This window comes from Rattus norvegicus, chromosome X (genome assembly GCF_036323735.1).
Source record: "Rattus norvegicus strain BN/NHsdMcwi chromosome X, GRCr8, whole genome shotgun sequence".
Lineage (NCBI taxonomy): Eukaryota > Metazoa > Chordata > Mammalia > Rodentia > Muridae > Rattus > Rattus norvegicus.
The window spans coordinates 3,923,694-3,945,618 of NC_086039.1; the positions used below are offsets into that span (position 1 = coordinate 3,923,694).

At 40.3% G+C, this 21,925-nt stretch overlaps 2 protein-coding genes across 2 annotated transcripts; one reads left to right on the forward strand and one right to left on the reverse strand.

The window, feature by feature from the left end:
- Window positions 1-243: 243 nt before the first annotated feature.
- LOC100911510 (zinc finger protein 157-like) lies at window positions 244-21,186 on the reverse strand. The gene is given in 5 exon segments (XM_063280427.1): window positions 244-9,730; window positions 10,702-10,797; window positions 11,079-11,205; window positions 14,131-14,288; window positions 19,775-21,186. Coding segments are annotated over 4 exon segments (1,500 nt in total). The 5' UTR covers window positions 14,203-14,288; window positions 19,775-21,186; the 3' UTR covers window positions 244-8,525.
- LOC103690796 (60S ribosomal protein L9-like) lies at window positions 16,020-16,689 on the forward strand. Its single transcript, XM_039100279.2, has one exon. It carries the CDS (start codon window positions 16,020-16,022, stop codon window positions 16,599-16,601), a length of 582 nt encoding a protein of 193 aa, XP_038956207.1. The 3' UTR covers window positions 16,602-16,689.
- Window positions 21,187-21,925: the final 739 nt, after the last annotated feature.

Genomic DNA, 21,925 nt, shown 5'->3' on the forward strand with positions numbered 1-21,925 from the left:
TCTTCTTCTCTTTCTTTCTTTCTTTCTTTTTTTTGTGGCACATACTAGTTTGTCATTCAAAACAAATCTTTTTTATTTTTTTTATCTTTATTAACTTGAGTATTTCTTATTTACATTGAGATTGTTATTCCCCTTCCCGGTTTCCGGACCAACATCCCCCTAGCCCTCCACCTCCCCTTCTATATGGGTGTTCACCTCCCCATCCTTCCCCCATTACCCCCGCCCAACAATCGTGTTCACTAGGTATTCAGTCTTGGCAGAACCAAGGGCTTTCCCTTCCACTGGTACTCTTACGAGGATATTCAATGCTGCCTATGAGGTTGGAGCCCAGGTCATTCCATGTATAGTCTTTGGGTAGTGGCTTAGTCCCTGGAAGCTCTGGTTGGTTGGCATTGTTGTTCATAAGGGGTCTCAAGCCCCTTCAAGCTCTTCCAGTCCTTTCTCTGATTCCTTCAACGGGGGTCCCGTTCTCAGTAAGACCAACTTTTCTGCTCCAAGTGACCTGCCTGGTGGACAGACACAGTACACACTCCCACAGGAACACTTGAAGACCAGTAGACAGGAACGACTACACACATGAAAGCAGAACACTCTGTTCCCATAACAGGCTGAAAGAAAACAGCAAAACAGGTCTACAGCACTCCTGACACACAGGCCTATAGGACACTCTAGCCACTGTCAGAAATAGCAGAACAAAGTAACACTAGAGATAATCTGATGGCGAGAGGCAAGCGCAGGAACCCAAGCAACAGAAGCCAAGACTACATGGCAACATAGGAGCCCAATTTTCCCACCAAAGCAAACACTGAATATCCAAATACACCAGAAAAGCAAGATCTAGATTTAAAATCACATTTGATCATGATGATGGAGGACTTCAAGAAAGACATAAAGAATTCCCTTAGAGAAATGCAAGAAAACACAAATAAACAAGCAGAGGCCTATAGAGAGGAAATGCAAAAATCCCTGAAAGAATTCCAGGAAAACACAATCAAACAGATGAAGGAATTAAAAATTGAAATAGAAGCAATAAAGAAAGGACACAGGGAAACAACCCTGGATATAGAAAACCAAAGGAAGAGACAAGGAGCCGTAGATACAAGCATCACCAACAGAATGCAAGAGATAGAAGAGAGAATATCAGGAGCAGAAGTTTCCATAGAAATCATTGATTGACACAATGGTCAAAGATAATGTAAAGCGGAAAAAGCTACTGGTTCAAAACATACAGGAAATCCAGGACAAAATGAGAAGATCAAACCTAAGGATAATAGGTATAGAAGAGGGTGAAGACTCCCAACTCAAAAGACCAGTAAATATCTTCAACAAAATCATACAAGAAAACTTCCCTAACCTAAAGAAAGAGATGCCCATAAACATACAAGAAGCCTACAGAACTCCATATAGACTGGACCAGGAAAAAAAACTCCTCCTGTCACATAATACTCAAAACACCAAATCTGCAAAACAAAGAATGAATATTAAAAGCAGTAAGGGAAAGAGGTCAAGTAACATATAAATGCAGACCTATCAGAATTACACGAGACTTCTCACCAGAGACTATGAAAACCAGAAGATCCTGGACCGATGTCATACAGACACTAAGAGAACACAAATGCCAGCCCAGGTTACTGTATCCAGCAAAGCTCTCAATTAACATAGATGGAGAAACCAAGATATTCCTTGACAAAACCAAATTTACACAATATCTTTTTAAAAATCCAGTGCTACAAAGGATAATAAATGGTAAAGCCCAACACAAGGAGGCAAGCTACGCCCTAGAAAAAGCAAGAAACTAATTGTTCTGCAACAAAACAAAGAGAAGACAAGCAGAAACATAATCTCACATTCAAATACGAATATAACAGGAAGCAACAATCACTATTACTTAATATCTCTCAACATCAATGGACTCAATTCCCCAATAAAAAGACACAGATTAACAAACTGGATACACAGTGAGTACCCAACATTTTGCTGCCTACAGGAAACACACCTCAGAGACAAAGACAGACTCTACTTCAGAGTGAAAGGCTGGAAAACAATTTTTCAAGCAAATGTTCTGAAGAAGCAAGCTGGAGTAGCCATTCTAATATCGAATAAAATCAATTTTCAACCAAAAGACATCAAAAAAGATAAGGAAAGACACTTCATATTCAAAGGAAAAAGCCACCAAGATGAACTCTCAATCCTAAATATCTATGCTGCAAATACAAGGGCACCTACATACATAAAAGAAACCTTACTAAAGCTCAACACACACATTGCACCTCAAACAATAATAGTAGGGGATTTCAACACTTCACTCTCATCAATGGACAGATCATGGAAACAGAAATTAAACAGAGACATAGAAAGACTAAGAGAAGTCATGAACCAAATGGATTTAACAGATATTTATAGAATATTCTATCCTAAAACAAAAGGATATGCCTTCTTCTCACCACCTCATGGTACTTTCTCCAAAATTGACCATATAATAAGTCATAAAACAGGCCTCAACAGATACAGAAAGATAGAAATAATTGCATGTGTCCTGTCAGACCACCACGGGATAAAGCTGGGCTTCAATAATAATAAGGAAAGAATGCCCGCATATACAGGGAAGTTGAATAATGCTCTATTCAATGATAACCTGGTCAAGGAAGAAATAAAGAAAGAAATTAAAGACTTCTTAGAATTTAATGAAAATGAAGATACAACATACCCAAACTTCGGGGACACAATGAAAGCTGTGCTAAGAGGAAAACTCATAGCTCTGAATGCCTGCAGAAAGAAACAGGAGAGAGCATATATCAGCAGCTTGACAGCACACCTAAAAGCTCTAGAACAAAAAGAAGCAAATACACCCAGGAAGAGTAGAAGGCAGGAAATAATCAAACTCAGAGCTGAAATCAACCAAGTAGAAACAAAAAGGACCATAGAAAGAATGAACAGAACCAAAAGCTGGTTCTTTGGGAAAATCAACAAGATAGATAAACCCTTAGCCAGACTAACCAGAGCACAAAGAGAGTGTCCAAATTAACAAAATCAGAAGTGAAAAGGGAGACATAACTACAGAATCTGAGGAAATTCAAAAAATCATCAGATCCTACTACAAAAGCCTACATTCAACAAAACTTGAAAATCTGCAGGGAATGAACAATTTCCTAGACAGATACCAGGTACCCAAGTTAAATCAGGAACAGATAAACCATTTAAACAACCCCATAACTCCAAAAGAAATAGAAGAAGTTATTAAAAGTCTCCCAACCATCTCATAAAACTGCAAAGCTTCTATAAGGCAAAGGACACTGTAGTTAGGACAAAACAGCAACCAACAGATTGGGAAAAGATCTTTATCAATCCTACAACAAATAGAGGGCTTATATCCAAAATTTACAAAGAGCTCAAGAAGTTAGACTGCAGGGAAACAAATAACCCTATTAAAAGTGGAGTTCAGAGCTAAACAAAGAATTTGCAGCTGAGGAATGACGAATGGCTGAGAAACACCTCAAGAAATGTTCAACATCTTTAGTCATCAGGGAAATGCAAATCAAAACAACCCTGAGACTTCACCTCACACCAGTGAGAATGGCTAAGATCAAAAACTCAGGTGACAGCAAATGTTGGCAAGGATGTGGAGAAAGAGGAACACTCCTCCATTGTTGGTGGGCTTGCAGACTGGTACAACCACTCTGGAAATCAGTCTGGAGGTTCCTCAGAAAATTGGACATTGAACTACCTGAGGACCCAGCTATACCTCTCTTGGGCATATACCCAAAACATGCCCCAACATATAACAAAGACACATGCTCCACTATGTTCATAGCAGCCTTATTTATAATAGTCAAGGAGCTGAGGAAAGAACCCAGATGCCGTTCAACAGAGGAATGGATACAGAAAATGTGGTACATCTACACAATGGAATATTACTCAGCTATCAAAAATGATGACTTTATGAAATTCATAGGCAAATGGATGGAACTGGAAAACATCATCCTGAGTGAGGTAACCCAATTGTAGGGAGCCGTATTGGATTTGGGCCTGGCCGTTTTGTGACTGTATAGCTCAAAGTGGTTACGTGACTCTGGGCCACACATACTCCTCTAAGATGACTGCCATAAAGCCTCGAGATTGTGGGAGAAAAGCCTCTCCCATGAATTTACGGCACAGGAAGATAACATTCACGGGATGCTTCAGCCTAAGGAAAAATCAGTTATCTCCTGAGTCAACACCGGGTGTCTCCACTGCCTGACCTCATCGTCTACCACCTGACCTCTTTGCCTCCAGCTATCACTGCCTATACCCTCATCTCCTTCTCCTTCGTGTTTCACAAAGGTCACTCCCCCTACCTGAAAGCCTTAAAAGCTGTAACATTCATCCCAATAAACGAGATCTTGACAATAGAATCTTGCTTGGTCTCCTTCTTCTCTCGCCCCCCATTGGCTCAAGGGTAACACCCCTTCGAAACCCTTAATAACTGGACCTGCTGGATGGGTCACCCAATCACAGAAAGACATACATGTTATGCACTCATTGATAAGTGGATATTAGCCCAAATGCTTGAATTACCCTAGATGTAAGAGGGATGACCAAAATGCGAATGCTTCATTCCTTCTTTAAAAGGGGAACAAGAATACCCTTGGCAGGGAATAGGGAGGCAAAGTTTAGAACAGAGGCAGAAGGAACACCCATTCAGAGCCTGCCCCCATGTGGCCCATACATATACAGCCACCCAATTAGACAAGATGGATGAAGCAAAGAAGTGCAGGCCGACAGGAACCGGATGTAGATCACTCCTGAGAGACACAGCCAGAATACAGAAATACATAGGCAAATGCCAGCAGCAAACCACTGAACTGAGAACGGGACCCCCGTTGAAGGAATTAGAGAAAGGACTGGAAGAGCTTGAAGGGGCTCGAGACCCCATATGAACAACAATGCCAAGCAACCAGAGCTTCCAGGGACTAAGCCACTACCTAAAGACTATACATGGACTGACCCTGGACTCTGACCTCATAGGTAGCAATGAATAACCTAGTAAGAGCACCAGTGGAAGGGGAAGCTCTTGGTCCTGCCAAGACTGAACCCCCAGTGAACGTGATTGTTGGGGGGAGGGCGGTAATGGGGGGAGGATGGGAAGGGGTTAGGGGGATGTTGGCCTGGAAACCGGGAAAGGGAATAACAATTGAAATGTAAATAAGGAATACTCAAGTTAATAAAGATGGGAAAAAAATGTGTGCCCTTCCCTCCTGCTTTGAAAACAAGGATCCTAAAACAGTGGACCCCCAAGAGCCCCATGCTGAGAGAAGTTTAAGACTCAAAGGCACTGGCACCCAAATGCCAGAGGAGGAACTTTACTTTGAGGAAGTGATTTCATCAAGTTCTGAGAGCTTATCTCACATTTAACATGTGCATATTTTCTAGCTTTTGTTTCATTTCTTTTACAAAACTACAGTAATGGTAGAGGAATGGTAGAGGGAAAGTAGGGGTCTTTCTTGTTTTGGGATTTGCTCAAACATTGATTAAATCTGTTTCCTTTACAGTCTCTTGAAGTGGAAACTTCTGGTTTGTTTGGAAAGTCCATTATGTCAAATGTTTTGCTGGGGTACATAGGTGAAAGGATGTGTTGTTAAAGCAAACAAGTGAAAGAATGTTTTCCTGAAGCAGACACAGGTGAAAGGATGCTGCAATAGACATATGAAAGGACCCATGTTGAAGGAGTATAAATATGACCCCACAGACACTGGGAACTGAGCTTTGTTTTGGTTTGCTATTCTTCGTTAAGGACACACATGTATTGGTTCACCTTACATAGCATTGTTGAGCTCTGTTTGTGGTAATGTGCCTATTGAGAGAAACTTGCCAAAGAATTGCTCCTCGTGAGGTTCCTGCAGGTAGTTTCCCCCTTCAGCCACCTTGGGCTGGCTAGTGAGCCTTGTGGTTTCTTCAGGCTTGAACTGCAGCTGCTGGTGTGTGTGTCTGACTGCCAAGAAGAATGGCTCCAATTGCTGGTTTGTGTGTGGCATCTGCCTGCCAAGAGGACTGAATTGCAGCTGCTGATTCATATTTGGTGTTTGCTACTGTACTGAACTGCTGACAAAAATGATTGAGCTCACCCCCAAAGAACTATTGCTAAATAGGTCCACTTTCCCCATATCCTAATAACTTTTCTCTTCCCCTACCTCTGATGGGTGGTAGACTAGAGGAGAGGGTGAACACTTACTAAAAGTAGGTTGCAAAAAAATTATGCCTACAGGATCTAGTTTCTTTTTAAATACATGCAAACCAAGGCATCAGGTTTAAGGGCCAAACTGCTTAGTAACACTTTGTTCTTTGTAGTTTTATTGAAAAGGCATCCTTTAAAGATGACATGGATCTTGGACATGAAGGCAGTGAGCTCTACCCTTTGGGGCCAACCAAGGAGAAAATGTTTGACCTTAATGTCACTTGGGTTAACCTTATAGTCAGCTAAGAGTTGCTTTGGGCCACCTAGAATTCATGATATTTCTAAAATAAAAACTACCTGCATTTATTGCCAGTGTCCCTTCTAGTTTCCTTATCTTTAGATAAAGAAGGAATAAATGATATCTGTTGCTGTCTGCCTACCTTTTGGTTTTATTAGCTTTGGAACAGTTTAAAGCCCCTGCCTGTCACTGGTTCACCCTTAGCTTTGCAATTCATTACAAGCAGGTGATGGATTGTTATCCGTTGTTGAAAGGCCATGCTCATTGATGTTTTGTATACAAGTGGAAAGCCAGTGCTTGAAAATGAATGACAAATACCTTAGAAATTTTTTATTATAATCTCTATGAGTTCAAGTAAAGCTTGGTCTATATCATGAGTTTCAGACCAGCCAGGGCTACATACTGAGACCCTGTCTCAAAAAATTTTTTTTTAATTCCTCAGCTACCAGGCAATTACTAACCAGTGACCATGACATTTTAACAGAGGGAGCCAGCATGTTCTAATGTCTGAACTGGTGCCTGGAAAGTAGACACTGCAGAGGACCTTTACTTTCACTTTCTTCCAGCCTAGCATCACTTATCAGTAACAAAGAATGAACTCAGAATTATTTAAAAGTAAAAGGAACAAGCTTGTGATACCAAGATGTGGAAGAGAGATGGTTATAAGAAGATTGTGAGCTCTAAGTAAGCCTGGGTTATATAATGAAGATTCCCATTTTTAATAAAAAATAATTAGAAGGGCATGGGAGGGGTTGCACATGATAGGGCTTGAAGCCTTAAGGAGGTGACATCAGCCAGCTGACCCTTATCTCAAGAAGTCGAAATACCACAAGGCTGGTTCTTTCAAGGATTGAACATCTAATGAAACTGCCAACAGGACTCTACTATCACTGTGTAGAAGTGATGTTGGAAAGACATTTGGATGAACAAGGAAGTCATGAGAATGAGAAAAGATTAAGTCCCTTCATCTTTAGCCTAAACCATATATCTAGTATCTTTTTTCCTTTAGAGACGGTTTCTCTGTGTAGCCTTGGCTGTCCTGGAAATTGGTCTGTAGACAAGGCTGGCCTTGAACTAGAGATCTACCAGACTCTGCCTCCCACATGCTGGGATTAAAGGTCTGCACCACTACTACCCAGCTATATATAGTTTCTTATTAGCCAAATTCCAGTTGGGAGCAGCTGACAAGGCAGAATGTTTTAAGAGTCACAAAGTACAATCTAGTAGAGTAGGCTTACAGTAAGAACAGAATAGCTTAATAACTGGCACAAGACCTGTAGTTAACTACCAACAGGGACAGATCTTAGGAAGCTAACGACACTTGAAAACAAAACAACTACCAAGATTTTACCTACAGTGTGACACCATTTCTGTAAAATTTAACAGTATAGTATTATACATTGTAGGCTCCATATGATATCAAAAATATTTCACAGTAGATTCAAATTTAAAATGTTTAAAAACAATCTTAACTTTTGAGGAAAGTATACATAAATATCATCACCTTGAAACAGACAATATGTGAAACATAAAAGTTCAGTACAGTACAAGAAAAAAGTTAGCAAACTTAAAGAACCAGCTATAGTCTGAGAGAAGATATTGTAACATATGAATGAATAGCTTTATATTGCTTACATATAAAGCAGTAACAACAATGACAACATTTAAACCAGACTGTGATAATATTTAAATCAGAATATAAAAGATAAACATCTCATTAGGAAACAGTAAAGAATCTGAGCAGTCAGTACACATTAGAAAAATATTGAGATAGCTAATTATCAGACAATGTGTTTGACTTCATCACTAAATAGAGACATATAAATGAAACCAGCCAGGCAAACTGCCTACCTTTATCAAAGTACCAGGAGACCAAGGCAAAAGTTCAAGGCCAACCTGGCCTACAAACTGTCTCAAAAAAAAGTAAACAATAATGAGATGGAATATTGGCATAAAGAGATCAAGACACATTTTAATATGAGTCTAAGTACCATACTGTGGCAAATGTGCATTGAATGTTCTGCTTCATTAGATGCCCCTGGGGGCTTGACCCAGTTGTGGGGATCGAGGGAATTGTCAAGAACTTTTCTCCAATGCACAGAGCAAGGATTGGCCCAAATGTGTTCTCTGGTGTTCTGTGAGGTGGGCTTTCCGACAGAAGCCCTTTCCACATTTCCGACATTCAAAAGGCCTTTCTCCTGTATGAATTCGCTGATGCTCAAAGAGGCGCACTTTCACATAAAAGGCATTCCCACACTCATGGCATTCATAAGCCTTCTCACCAGTGTGAGTTCTCCTGTGTTGACGAAGGGATTTTTTCATGCTAAAGATCTTTCCACAGTCATTTCATTCATAGGGTTTCTCTCCTGAATGCACACGTTGATGTTCAATGAGCCGGGCTTTCACATAGAAAGCATTCCCACATTCATTACATCCATAGGGCTTCTCTCCAGGATGGATTCTCTGATGGATTCCCAGAGATGAGTGTACCCGGAAAGCTTTCCCACAGTCACTACAATGATAGGGCTTTTCCCCTGTGTGGGTTCTCCGATGATTATTGAGAGTCATTTTGATTCAAAAGAATTTCCCACAGTCTCCACACTCATAGGGCTTCTCACCTGTGTGAATCCTTTGATGCTGGTTTAGGGATTTCTTGGCATGGAAGTTTTTCCCACAGTCCCCACATTCATAGGGTTTCTTCCCCGTGTGAGTTCTGAGGTGTTGGGTGAGGGATATCTTGACACAAAATGTCTTACCACATTCATTGCATTTATAAGGCCTCTCACCAGTGTGAGTCCTCTGGTGGATTGTGAGAGTTGCCTTCTCAGAAAAGGTTTTCCCACATTCAGTACATTTGTAGGGCCTCTCTCCCGTGTGTGTTCTGCAGTGTAGAATGAGTTGTGACTTTCTGCCAAAAGATTTCCCACATTCATGACATTCATCAGTTTTCTGATGAGCAATGAAGTGGGATCTTGCACTGAAGGTCTTTGCACATTCACCACACTCATAGGGTCTCTCTCCCATGTGGGTTCGCAGGTGCTCAACAAGGTTAGATTTCCTGCAGTACACTTTTCCACATTCATGATATCCAAAGGTTTTATCTCTGGTGGGAATCCTTTGATGTTGAACAAAGCCTTTTTCCTCATGGAAATCTTCCTCACATCTATTATAAAAAAAATTTCTATTCACAGTTTGAATACTCTGATGCTGAAAAATGTTGTTCTCTGGCACAAGGGCATTACTCTCAGTTGAACTGTTGCCACACAGCAAAGACACAGGTCCTTTAAAAACAAAAAGTGTGTCATTCTTTTATGTAAAATCCCCAAATGGCTTCCCCTCTCATAATATAAAATAATTAACATAACCTTTATAACTCTATAATTTGCACCTATTCAGTAATACACACTGGAAATCCCAGTAATTGGGAGACTGAAGCAGGAGGTTCATGAGTTTCAGGCCAGCTTGGCTGTACAGTGAGACCTGTTCCAGACAAACAAAAGAAAAAGAAAAAGAAAAAGTCTACCTAAAATGTGCCCCCTTGCTAATTCACAGACCTCTTCACCAGTCCCAGGATGAATTTCTCAGATAAGGATCAGCAATCATGGTTCTCTGTCCAGAGCACACTTAATCTATGCAGCTCTGTCTCTTGATTCACTGATATTTGCACACTAATGTTGACCCTCCCCTTTTAAAAACCTTTCCCTGGATATAGTCCCTAAAAGTGCACATCAGTGGCTGACTTTCTTGAATTGGTTTTCTTTTTACCACCTAATCTACTACATATCTGTTTGTTTCTAGATTCCTTCCCTCACTAGATTGCAAACTCCAAGAGAACAGAGTTATGTATTTACTGCTGGATTCCAATACCTAGAATGTATTTCTACGTGTCAGCACATATTTGACACTCCTTTAATTTTTAGTGTATAACTAAGAGAATATGTGTACAGATGTCTGATATCATAAGCATCCACTTCAATGAAGAAACAGAAGAATAAATTTCTAACATGATGCAAGGCTATTAAGTGCAGCAGATACCACTGTAAACATTAAAATATACTAGTACTAAAATGTGAGCATAAAATTTGTGTAGATAATTTAGTTTTCCGAAACATGTAGACCTCCTGTCCTTATTTGAAAGAGCCTAAGGCTCTAAAAAGACTCCTGGAAACTATTACATAAGGATGCCTTTTGACCTAAATTCCTGGGGTCTGGCTTCCCACGTATTCAATCTATCCAGTTCTTGCTCACTCGCCTGAGTAAGCCCGGCCTGAGGATTCCTCTTCTAATAGCCACAGTTCTTCTCCCTGCTCCAACTTGAAGATCATGTCTGGTTTGGCAATGCAGAAGCCTGTTAATAGGAAATGACACAGATATGGGCCAAGAAGTTTGAGTTTTAGGACACCTGATGGAGGAAGAAGGTACATCTTTCATGAGCTGTATAAGGAAAGGGCCCATTTAAACCTTATATTTGGGGTTGTGAGAACACACATTCTTCCCAGAGCCCTAAATTGATCAGTCAACTATAATTCTTAAATCTCAAAGTAAAATATCACTAAACTGCAGTGGTGGCCCATTTTATGACAGTCACCACATGCTCCCAGGGATAACCCCAGACACATTCATTCTCACCTACTGATGCCAAGTGACTATAGGTCTCCAGCATCACATCCTTGTGCATAATCCTCTGGGTAGGGTCCAGTCTGTGCCACTCCTGTCGGGTGAAATCCACAGCCACATTTTCAAATGACACAGAGCCCTTGTAATAACAGTCTGCAGTGATCAGAGCAGGGTACATGAGGGAGAACGCATAAGCCCCCTCGGGAGGCGAAGAGAAAGAGCCATGCCAGATACCTTGTTTCATGTCTTACTTGATTCTATACTTTAGAGAGGACCCCTTGAAAAGCTCTAGAACCATGTTAATTTACCACTTATTAGACTGACAGTACTTAGGAGGAGGAGGAGGTGGGAAGATTAGGCCCTTCCTTGGCTATGTATCAAGTTCCAGGTCAGCTTGGGTCACATGAAAACTTATCTGAAAGAAACAAGACTAGACGACTAAGTTATAACTCTGTACCTGGATCTACACAGGTTTCTGTAGAAACAGAAATGAAGAACTGCAAGATATACACTGAAGTAGTTCGTGTATGCAAGAGACGCTGGACACGAAGACAGAAGCACTGGCCTTTCACAAGAAGAAGCTTCAAATTCTACTTGGTGTTATCTGACTGTACTTCACTGGGTGAAACAGTTTTAAAACCTCATAACAAAAATATTATGTCCAGGCTTGTGATGCAGCTTAGTGGTGAAGTGCCTGCGTTAGCACGTGCAAGGTCTCTGAGTTTCATTCTTAGAACTGCAGGAAAAACTTTTTACAGAAAGATTACCCATCTAATTGTGTTTGGGTACCTGCTATGCAATTTCCAATTATATCCTCATCGCTGTACCTTCCCAGACTCTAGTAATCACTATTGTACATTCCAATTAATCTTTATAATATCCACACATGAGAGACTAGGTAGAATTTCTACATTTTGACCTATTTGTTTAATATAATGTCCTTTGCCTGTACATCTGAATTTTGCATTTTAGCACTTGCACTATTATTCAGCAGCAGTAACATGGTAACATTAAAATGGTTTTCAGGGACCTCCAAAGACTAAAAACTGGCAAGCCGTCCAGGAGTCCTGGGGTAAGGTACTTGTCAATGGCATGGTTTTGATCCCTTTTTTGCACTTGTTAAAGACTTACTGGTCATAGAAGACTTTCAGTGTTGAGTAGCCTTTTGTTTACCAAGTTTATGGTATGACATAGCTCTAGATAGTTATTTGCTATAAATGAAGTTTTAGAAATAAACTACTTGGCAAAGAAAAAAATAAATATATATACATATACATACATATATATATATATATATATACATATATATATATATGTAGTGTCCTTTGGTTCCACCCATTTTGCTGCAAATGACAGGACAATTTTTTATGTCTCCTCAGTACTCTAGCTCAGGTAGTCTACTGCTCCCTTGCAGTGTACCCTGTACTGTCTCTTTAAATAAAACATCTAGATGTTTTGAAAAAAAATCCTTTTCTGGCTAAATAACATTACACTTTGTATATATACATTATTTTATCTATTCGAGCACTAATGATTGTTACATCCCTTATGTGTGTGTGTGTGTGTGTGTGTGTGTGTGTGTATCTATCAAATTATCACATACCAAGTACCAAATTTTATAGTCTTATGATATGTAAGGCTCCAAGTTTAAACCATAGCCCTACAAAAAATATACAGAAAAAAGTATAAAGAAAGAGGGTTAGCAGGCTGGAGAGATGGCTCAGTGGTTAAGAACACTGACTGCTCTTCCAGAGGTCCTGAGTTCAATTCCCAGCAACCACATGGTGGCTCACAACCATCTGTAATGGGATCTGATGCCCTCTTCTGGTGTGTCTGAAGACAGCAACAGTGTGCTCACATACATAAAATAAATAAAATCTTTAAAAAAAAAAAGAAAGAGGGTTGGTAAGATTGCTCTCAGCACTTAGGAAGCAGAAGCAGAGGCAGGTGGGTTTCTTTGAGTGTGCGACCAGCCTGTTCTACACAGTGAGCTCCAGGCCAGCTAAGACTACACATAGTAAGATGCTGTGTTAAAAAAGAAGAAAAAGAAAAAGAATTTTAAAACAATGGGGAAAACAAGCGGTACAAACAATAAAGATGTTCGCTAACCAATGAATGCAAAAATGTGTTCCATACACCAAGGACTACTACTTAGAAATAAGAATGAACAAACTATTATGTCACATACAGCAATCTGGATAAATTTATGGAGAATTATGCTGAGTGAAAAGAGAGAATCCTCAAAAAGCATGGTCTGATTACATAACATTCTTTAACTGATTCACCTGTACTGTATTAGAGAACATATGAATGGTTGGAAAAGATTAAGGGGGAAGTAGGAGAGAAAGTGGTCTTCGCTTTTAAAGGTAAAATAAGAGACACTGGTGCAGCTCAATAATAGTATTTGCATAGTCTGCACAAGCCCCAGATTCCCTCCCCCAACAAGGAAAAAAAGGAGTGATTCTGTGGCCATAAAAGTGCTCTCTATATGAGAATCCAAGAAATGATCTACAAAGATTTCATGGAATTGCCACTATGGGAAACTGAGTAAACCACACTCAGATGAATCTATAATTACTTCAAAAGAAACACAAACCCAGATATGGTGGCACACACACTGGTGATCCTAGAACATTAGAGACTAAGGCAAGAGGACCGCCATGAGTTCAAGGCTAGCCAAAGCTACATAAGATGATGCTATCTCAAAACCCCCAAACAATTTTCTCCATTGTAATCCTTCCCACTCTTGGGAATCCTTTCTCACTTTTCCTTAATAAACCTATGCTCAGCTCTACTTAAAAAAATAAAAAGAGGGGTTGGGGATTTAGCTCAGTGGTAGAGCGCTTGCCTAGGAAGCGCAAGGCCCTGGGTTCGATCCCCAGCTCCGAAAAAAAAAAAGAATCAAAAAAAAATAAAAAGAAAGACATCTAAAGAAGTAACAAGTCCAAGAAAGCAGCATAGTTATAAAGCACTTCTAGAACCTGCCTGGGACCCTGGGTTCTGCCCCCACCACTGCAAAAAAGGGTAAAAGAAAAAAAACAAACAAATGGAAGGGGATTCTTACCTCAATTGATCTGCCAGGTTCTTCTGGAATCAAAGCAGGAAATCTCTGAGGTGATTTCTCATTCGATGGCATGTTCACCTGGGGCTTCAACCCCTTCTTCCAAAGCTGAAGAGTGTATAAGATTCTGCACCTCTAGTAAGGTGTGAGGTTCAATGGCTCTACAGAGACAGAAAGAACCCCTAAAATAATAGTATTACCCATCTATTACTGTGAGGAGACACCATGACCAAGGCAACTTAAAGTGGAAATTTCTGGTTTCTTTGGAGACCATCTTTGGTTATAATGATGTTTTGCTGGGAAAGACACAGGTGAAAGGATGTATTACTATAGCAAATGCATGAAAGGACTAATGTTGTTTACAAAGAATATAAATATGACCTCACAGACACTAGGAGCTTGAGCATTGGTTAGCTTTGCTCTGCCTTATTATTCTTCATTGATGACACGCATGTATTAAACCAATACATTTTATTAAGCCTTACATTGTGTTGCTGAGCTCCACTTCTCTTTATGAAGAGAAACTCACCAAAGAACTTCTCGTGAGGTTCCTGAAGCCTCCAGCCACTTCCTCAGACTTGGGCTGATTGGCAAGCCTTGAGCCTTGTGGTTTCTTCTGGATTGAACTGCCCTTGCTGATTCATGTGTGATGTCTGCCAAGTGAACTGAGTGGACTACAGCTGCTGATTCGCGTGGTGTCTGCTAGCAGACTGGACTGAGAACAACAAAGATTGGAATTGCCCCCAAAGAACTATTTCTAAACGAGTCCACTTTCCCTGTGTTTTAATATCCTTTCTTTTCCACTACCTCAGGTAGATGGTGAGCTAGAGGGGAGGTTGAACCCTAATTAAAGTAGGTTGACAAAAATCTATGCTTACAGCAATATAGAATAAAGCATTTAACTGGGGCTTGCTTACAGTTTCAGAGGACTAGTCCATGATCATCACAGTGGAGAGCAAGGCACAGCATGTGAACAGTCACTGAAAGCTCACATCTGATCTGAAAGTTGCCTGCAGAGCCAGAGGCTGGGCCTGGTGTGGAAACCTCAAAGCCCATCCCTAGTGACACACCTCCACTGAGGCTACACCTAGTCCAGCAAGGCCATGCCTCAACTGGGAAGCAAACGGGCAAATAAAACTACCATACCATGTCATTTCACACACTGACCTCACACCAAGAGGTGTGGCCCAGATTTACAGAGGATCTTGTGACCTCAAATTAGCTGGATTTAGAGTGGGTATTGTACCACAAATATAATCCAAAAAAGAAAAATCCAACACGGGTATGCTCAGCTGCTTGGATTTTTATTAATTCCAGATATAGTCATGTTGACAACTAAGAGGCTATCACAACCTCTTTCCAAACATTAATGTTATTGTCATTATATCAACAAATCAAGGGGAAATGTGAAACTATTAACTGAGACCAAATAAAGCATCTCATACAATTCAGCAACCATTACTAATAAAAGTTCAAACTAAGTCAGGCATAGTAATCCTTCCTAGCACCAGGGCGGCAGAGGCAAGCAGATCTATGAGTTCAAGGCCAGCTTGGTCTACAGAGAGAGTTCTGAGACAACCAAAACTACATAGAGAAATCCTGTCTCGAAGGAGGAGGAGGAAGAAGAAAGAAAACAAAAGTTCAAAATAAAAGCTAAGTAACTCACATGAGGCAAAAATCACTTATGAAACATTGCCCAAAAAGCAGAATGATTAACCTGCTGTTAGTGACATTAATTAAAAAAAAAGGGCTGAAGGTATAGGTCAGTCAGCATGAGGCTCTGGATTCAATCCCTAACAAAACACACACACACACACACACACAAGTACATGCAAGCACACACACACACTTAAAAAAGTCTAAAGGAGCTCTTTGCCCCATCTACTGGGAGAATGAAGACCACCATTCTCAGCAATGAGACTGTCGACATTCCAGAAAATGTCGACATCACTCTGAAGGGGTGCACAGTCATTGTGAGGGACCCCAGAGGAACTCTGCGGAGGGACTTCAATCACATCAATGTAGAGCTGAGTCTTCTTGGAAAGAAAAAGAAAAGGCTCTGTGTTGACAAGTGGTGGGGTAACAGTAAGGAACTGGCCACTGTCAGAACCATCTGCAGTCACGTTCAGAACATGATCAAGGGTGTGACACTGGGCTTCTGTTACGAGATGAGGTCTGTGGATGCTCACTTCCCTATCAACGTCATTATTCAGGAGAATGGGTCTCTGGTTGAAATCCGAAATTTCTTGGGTGAAAAATACATCCGGAGGGTTCGGATGAGGACAGGTGTTGCTTGTTCTGTCTCTCAAGCCCAGAAGGATGAGTTAATCCTTGAAGGAAATGATATTGAACTTGTTTCAAATTCAGCGGCTCTGATTCAGCAAGCCACAACAGTTAAAAACAAGGATATCAGGAAGTTTTTGGATGGCATCTATGTTTCTGAGAAGGGAACCGTGCAGCAGCCTGACGAATGAGACCTCAGTTTCCTAGCTTCAGAAACAAGATCCTGATCACAAGTACAGTTTGGGCTCTGTGGGAACAATAAAAGACTTATATATTGAAAAAAAAGTCTAAAGGAGCTGGACATATACATTTTAAAAATGATTTTTTGTTTGTTGTTTGTTTTTAATGAGCTGAGATGCAGTTCAATGGGGCCCTGGGTTTTATCCACATCACTGAGGTTCATTAACAAGTTAGTTAATGAATCAATGTCCAGGCCAGATATGGTGGCACATGTCTTTAATCAAAGCTCCCAGGAGGCAGAGCTAGATTTCTATAAGTTTGAGACAGGTCTGATTCATGTAGTGAACTGTAGACCAGCCAGGACTGTATAATGAGAACATGTCTCAAAAAGAATCAATTAAAAAAGAGATGTCCACTAGAACTTAACATTGTTATGTAAATTCTATATGATATTTTCAGAGTAAATATTGAGAAGAAATGATAATTGTTTCCTTGCCAATGATATTATTTATTAAAATTATTTTTATATTATGAGTATTTACCTACATGTATGCACGTGCACCGTGTGTGTGCAGTGCCACAGAGGTTAAGAGAGGATATCAGAACTCTCAACTCAGGTCTTCTACAAGAACAGCAAGTGCTTTTAACAGCTGAACCATCTCTTTAGCTCAATGATTCTTTTCTTTTTTTCTATTCTTCTTCTTTCCTTTCTCTTTTTGTTTTTGAGACAGGGTCTTTAATACATAGCCCTGGGTAACCTACTTATGTAAACCAAGCTGGCCTAGAACTTGTGGTGATCTTCCTGAATTTGCCTTCTTAGTGCTAGGATTACCTAGCAGGCTCTAAGTTGGGATTCCTAATTTAGATACATAATGAACTGGATTACAAGATAACATTAGAAAAGCATTTTTCCTCTATAATAGCAATGGGAATATATAAATGACTTTCAAAATCTATTTATAAAATAGCAATACATATGTTGAAGTATTATAACATTTATTATAAATAATAAAATAGCAATAAACTTGCAGTGCTGGAGAGAAGATTCAGCAGTTAAGAGCACTTGCTCTTAAGATGGCTGTTAAAAGCACACTCGCTGCTCTTCTAGAAGACCTAAAATCAGTTCCTAGCTCACAATTGCCTGCCAATCCAGCTGGCCTCTGAGGGCACACATGACATACACTTACACAGACAAATATACAGACATTTTAAAAATCCATTTTTAAACCTAAAAAAGAATAAACTTGTTAAAGAAGCTAGACCTATGCAATTAAAGAAGTCTGTTCTTTTACAACAAAAACAGGCTTGGGGCTGGAGAGATGGGTCAGAATTAGGAACACTGGCTGCTCTTCCACAGGGAGCACCATACAGCAGCTCCCAACTGCCTGTAACTAATCCCTAGGGATCTAGTCTTCTGGACTCTTAAGGCCCCAAAGATGCACATGGTCCACAGACATACATTCAGGCAGAAGATTCATACACATAAAAATAAATAAACAAAACTGTTTAAATGGCCTTGGGATGTAGTTTAGTGGTACTAGTTTATTATAAGTACACAAGGCCTTGTGATTAATTAATGAGTTAATTAACCAATTAATCAGTTAATAACACACAAATTAATTCACTAATTCACTAACTTTAAAAGATAAAATATGGGTTGAGGAGATGACTCAGCACTTATTGACAACCCTGAGAACCTGAATTCAATCCCCAGAGTCCACATGGTAGAAGGAGAGAATTGACTTCCTAAAACTACACATACACACACACACACACACACACACACACACACACACACACACACACAAGTAAACAAAATGTAACTGAAAAGAGGCCAGAAATGGCAACCATAGTGGTGTACATTTGCGTATCTGTAATCCCTGTACTACAGAACAGCCTGGGGTACATGGAAAGGCCCTTTCTATTAACTTTTCTATTAAATTTAAAACAAAATCTTAAAACACCAAAATTGACACATGTAAAATAGCAGTCCAATAGACATAGCATAAGTTGATTTGTAAAAAACCATCAAGTCTTAGCAAGGCAAATGTCTGGAATCCTACCTGCAGGGGAGGCTGAGACACAGGAGGACCACTTGAACCAGTAGACCAGCAAAATTCCATGCCAATGATAATATGATGATAATAATAGTCAACTTTCCCAAAAGTGAATTAAAGAGTCAATCAGGGTAGATGAGGGATGATGAAAGTCTAACGACCCAAATTCAACCTGAAAACCCATGTAAAGGCAGAAAGAAAGAACCAACTCAATAAAGTTGTGCTCTGACCTCCACACCTGCCCTTTGACAGGAACTCCCCTCTCTACAGAAATAAGACAAACTTTAAAAAGAATCAGTCAATAAAACTGACCATAAAACTCAATAATAAGATGATATATATAAAATATTGCTAGAGATTTTGTTTTTATTTTTTTGTTTCCTGAGACAAGGTCTTGCTGTTTAGCCTTAAACAGCAAGCAATCCCCCTGCCCCAGCCTCCCGAGAGCTGGGATTGTAGGCTAGAAAGATTAAAGGAGAAAGTATTTTTTTAAAAAAATAAAAATTGAACATTAATGAATTTATAAGTTAGCAAAAAATAAAATAGTAGAGCTATGAGTCAAAATGTAGAGAAATAGAAAATAGAAGCTTGGCAGATGTAGTGGCACTGAGAACCAGTCTCAAGAAGAAGGAAAAAAGGGAGGGAAGGAGGGACAGAAGAAAACAAAAGCATGTCAAAGAGGAGCAAGAAAACCAAAGCCGAAAATTTGTTATTTGGACCAAGTCATAAAATTAGCATGCTTCTGTAGAGACTGATAAGGGAAAATCCCAACACTATCAACAAGACAAGGTGTTGGAAGTAATCCCAACACCCCAGAGGTCCTTATTCCTGACGAGCACAAACTCCCGTTCCCTTTCATTTACCACCAGTGTCACCCAAAACGGGCAGTTTCTCATCCCCCGCCCGACCCCAAACGCAACAAAGACATCATTTGAAAATCAGCTGAGCGACTGTCACACCAGATAACCTCTAGCACTAGCTTTAGAGATGCGCGCCAAGAGACTTAAACCCCCGGGGCGGGGGGGGGGGTGGCTTTTCTGCTTCCTGTCCTTGACCGGCTATTGCACTTTCTAGAGCCTTTGATTTTGCACACAATCGTAAGGGTTGAGTGGTTGCAGTCTACTCACACTGAACAAGGTGCAGTGAAGGATCTGCAGAGACTTTGGCTGTGGGTAATGCTGTCAGGAGACCAGCATGGCGGTGCCAAGACAGTTCTTTGTGAGGGCCGCCATCTAGACACCCATTCCGTACAACGTGCTGGTCACAGAAGGCGGGGCAAGAGAGGGCGGTGGGGTAGAGGCATCTCTCCTGGAGGCAAGCTGCCAGAAGAACACTGCACTCTGTGGGTCTGTGCATGTGCAGAGTTTAGCGAAGCAAAACGAATCCCCTTAACCACGGGCACCGAGGTGTATCATAATCTAAAAGGGAGGCAAATGGAGCAAGTGCAGGTAGGAGTCAAGGTGTTACAATCCTCTCCTTGAAGCTACCACTGGGATGAGGGGGTAAAGTCAGGTTAAAACAGTATTGGTTCATGCGGACGATACCACTGAAGACGGAGACAGGGGTCCAGATGATAAAATACCCTCTAATTGTGCCAGAACTGCTAGGGAAAAAAAAAGACTAGAATCTCCTGCAGTCTCCACAACCACCATAAAAGAGAAAAGCCAAAAGTGATAAAATGCTAACAGCCTCTGATATAAATAACTTGCATTTCCCAGCACACTGCTGATTAGAAAAAATAAATGTTATAAGCATACTTTGATGAAAATAAGCAACAAACCACACTTCTTTATTCCCCCTTTCTTCCTTCCTTTCCTTCTTTGTTCCTTTCTTTCTTTCTCTCTCTTTCGTCCTTTCTTTCTTTCTTCCTTCCTTCCTTCTTTCTTCCTTCCTTTCTTCGTTTTTTTCTTTCTTAAACTTCTTCTTTTGGTTTTAAAGACATTTACCTGATCCTGCCTTGATCTTGTGATCCTCCTGTCTTCCTCGATGCTCCCTAGTGCTGGGATTGGAGATAACGGCCATCATGCTGTGAAAATCTTTTGATTAGATATTCACAGTCCTCTTTTAGCAGATGTCTGGGTTTTGAGTTTAAACCCTATCTCAGGGTTCTTATGCTCTCTTATCAGAAGCATCAGACAAAGACGCGGTTCACAGAAACAAGGTCTTTTAGTCTTATGATCCAGTTCAAGGGAGAAAGCACGTCAAAGGAAATGTCTCAAAAGCTGTCTGAAATGAGAGAAAAAGAAATAAAGATTTTTTTTTTTTTACAGTTTTTCCCAAGTGGAAAGGACCTAGTTCTTGGAACCATTGAATATACAGGTAAAGTTCATCTGAGCCTGCACTCACTTCTTACTGTAAGACATGTCTCAATATAATGTTAAACCCTACCTTGGGTGTGATTTTTATTATTATAAGGTGAATTTACTACAATACTGGTAATTATTCTACACATGGGTGTGACTTACCCAGGAAAATGTCCTTAATTTCTTTGTTGCCATTTTCTTTTCCTATATAAAACAGGCTGGACCTAAATACAGAAGCCAATAATCCTAACTACTCAGGAAACAGATGGATTAGAAAATTATAATTTTCAGATCAACCTAGGATACAGAGTAAATTCAAGACGAGCCTGAACAACTTACTAGGACCCAATCTCAAAAATAACAAAGGGGGGGGTGGTTCAGCAGTTAAGAACATTGGCTGCGGGGCTGGAGAGATGGCTCAGTGGTTAAGAGCACTGACTGCTCTTGCAGAGGTCTTGAGTTCAATTCCCAGCAACCACATGGTGGCTCACAACCATCAGTAATGGGATCTGACACCCTCTTCTGGTGTGCATGAAGACAGCTACAGTATACACATAAAATAAATAAACCTTTTAAAAAAAAAAGAACATTGGCTGCTCTTCCAAAGGACCTAAAAGACCCAGCTCCCACATGGCAGCTCACATCCATCTATAATTATATACCTTCATCCAGTCTCTGTAGGCACTGCATACATGCAGACAAAACACCCAAACAAATAAAAATAAAGAAAAAACAATTTTGAGCTCTGCAGTGGTGGTACATGCCTTTAATCCTAGCACATGGGAGTTCAAGGCCAGCCTGGTCTACAGAGTAAGTTCCAGGACAGCCAGGGTTACACAAGGGTTACACAGAGAAAATCCTGTCTCAGAAAGAAAAAGGAGAAAAAGATTCTTTTTATAACTTTATTATGTGTATGAGTTTTTTGGCTACATGTATGTCTGTGCACCATGTGTGTGCCTGGTGCCCACAGAAGCC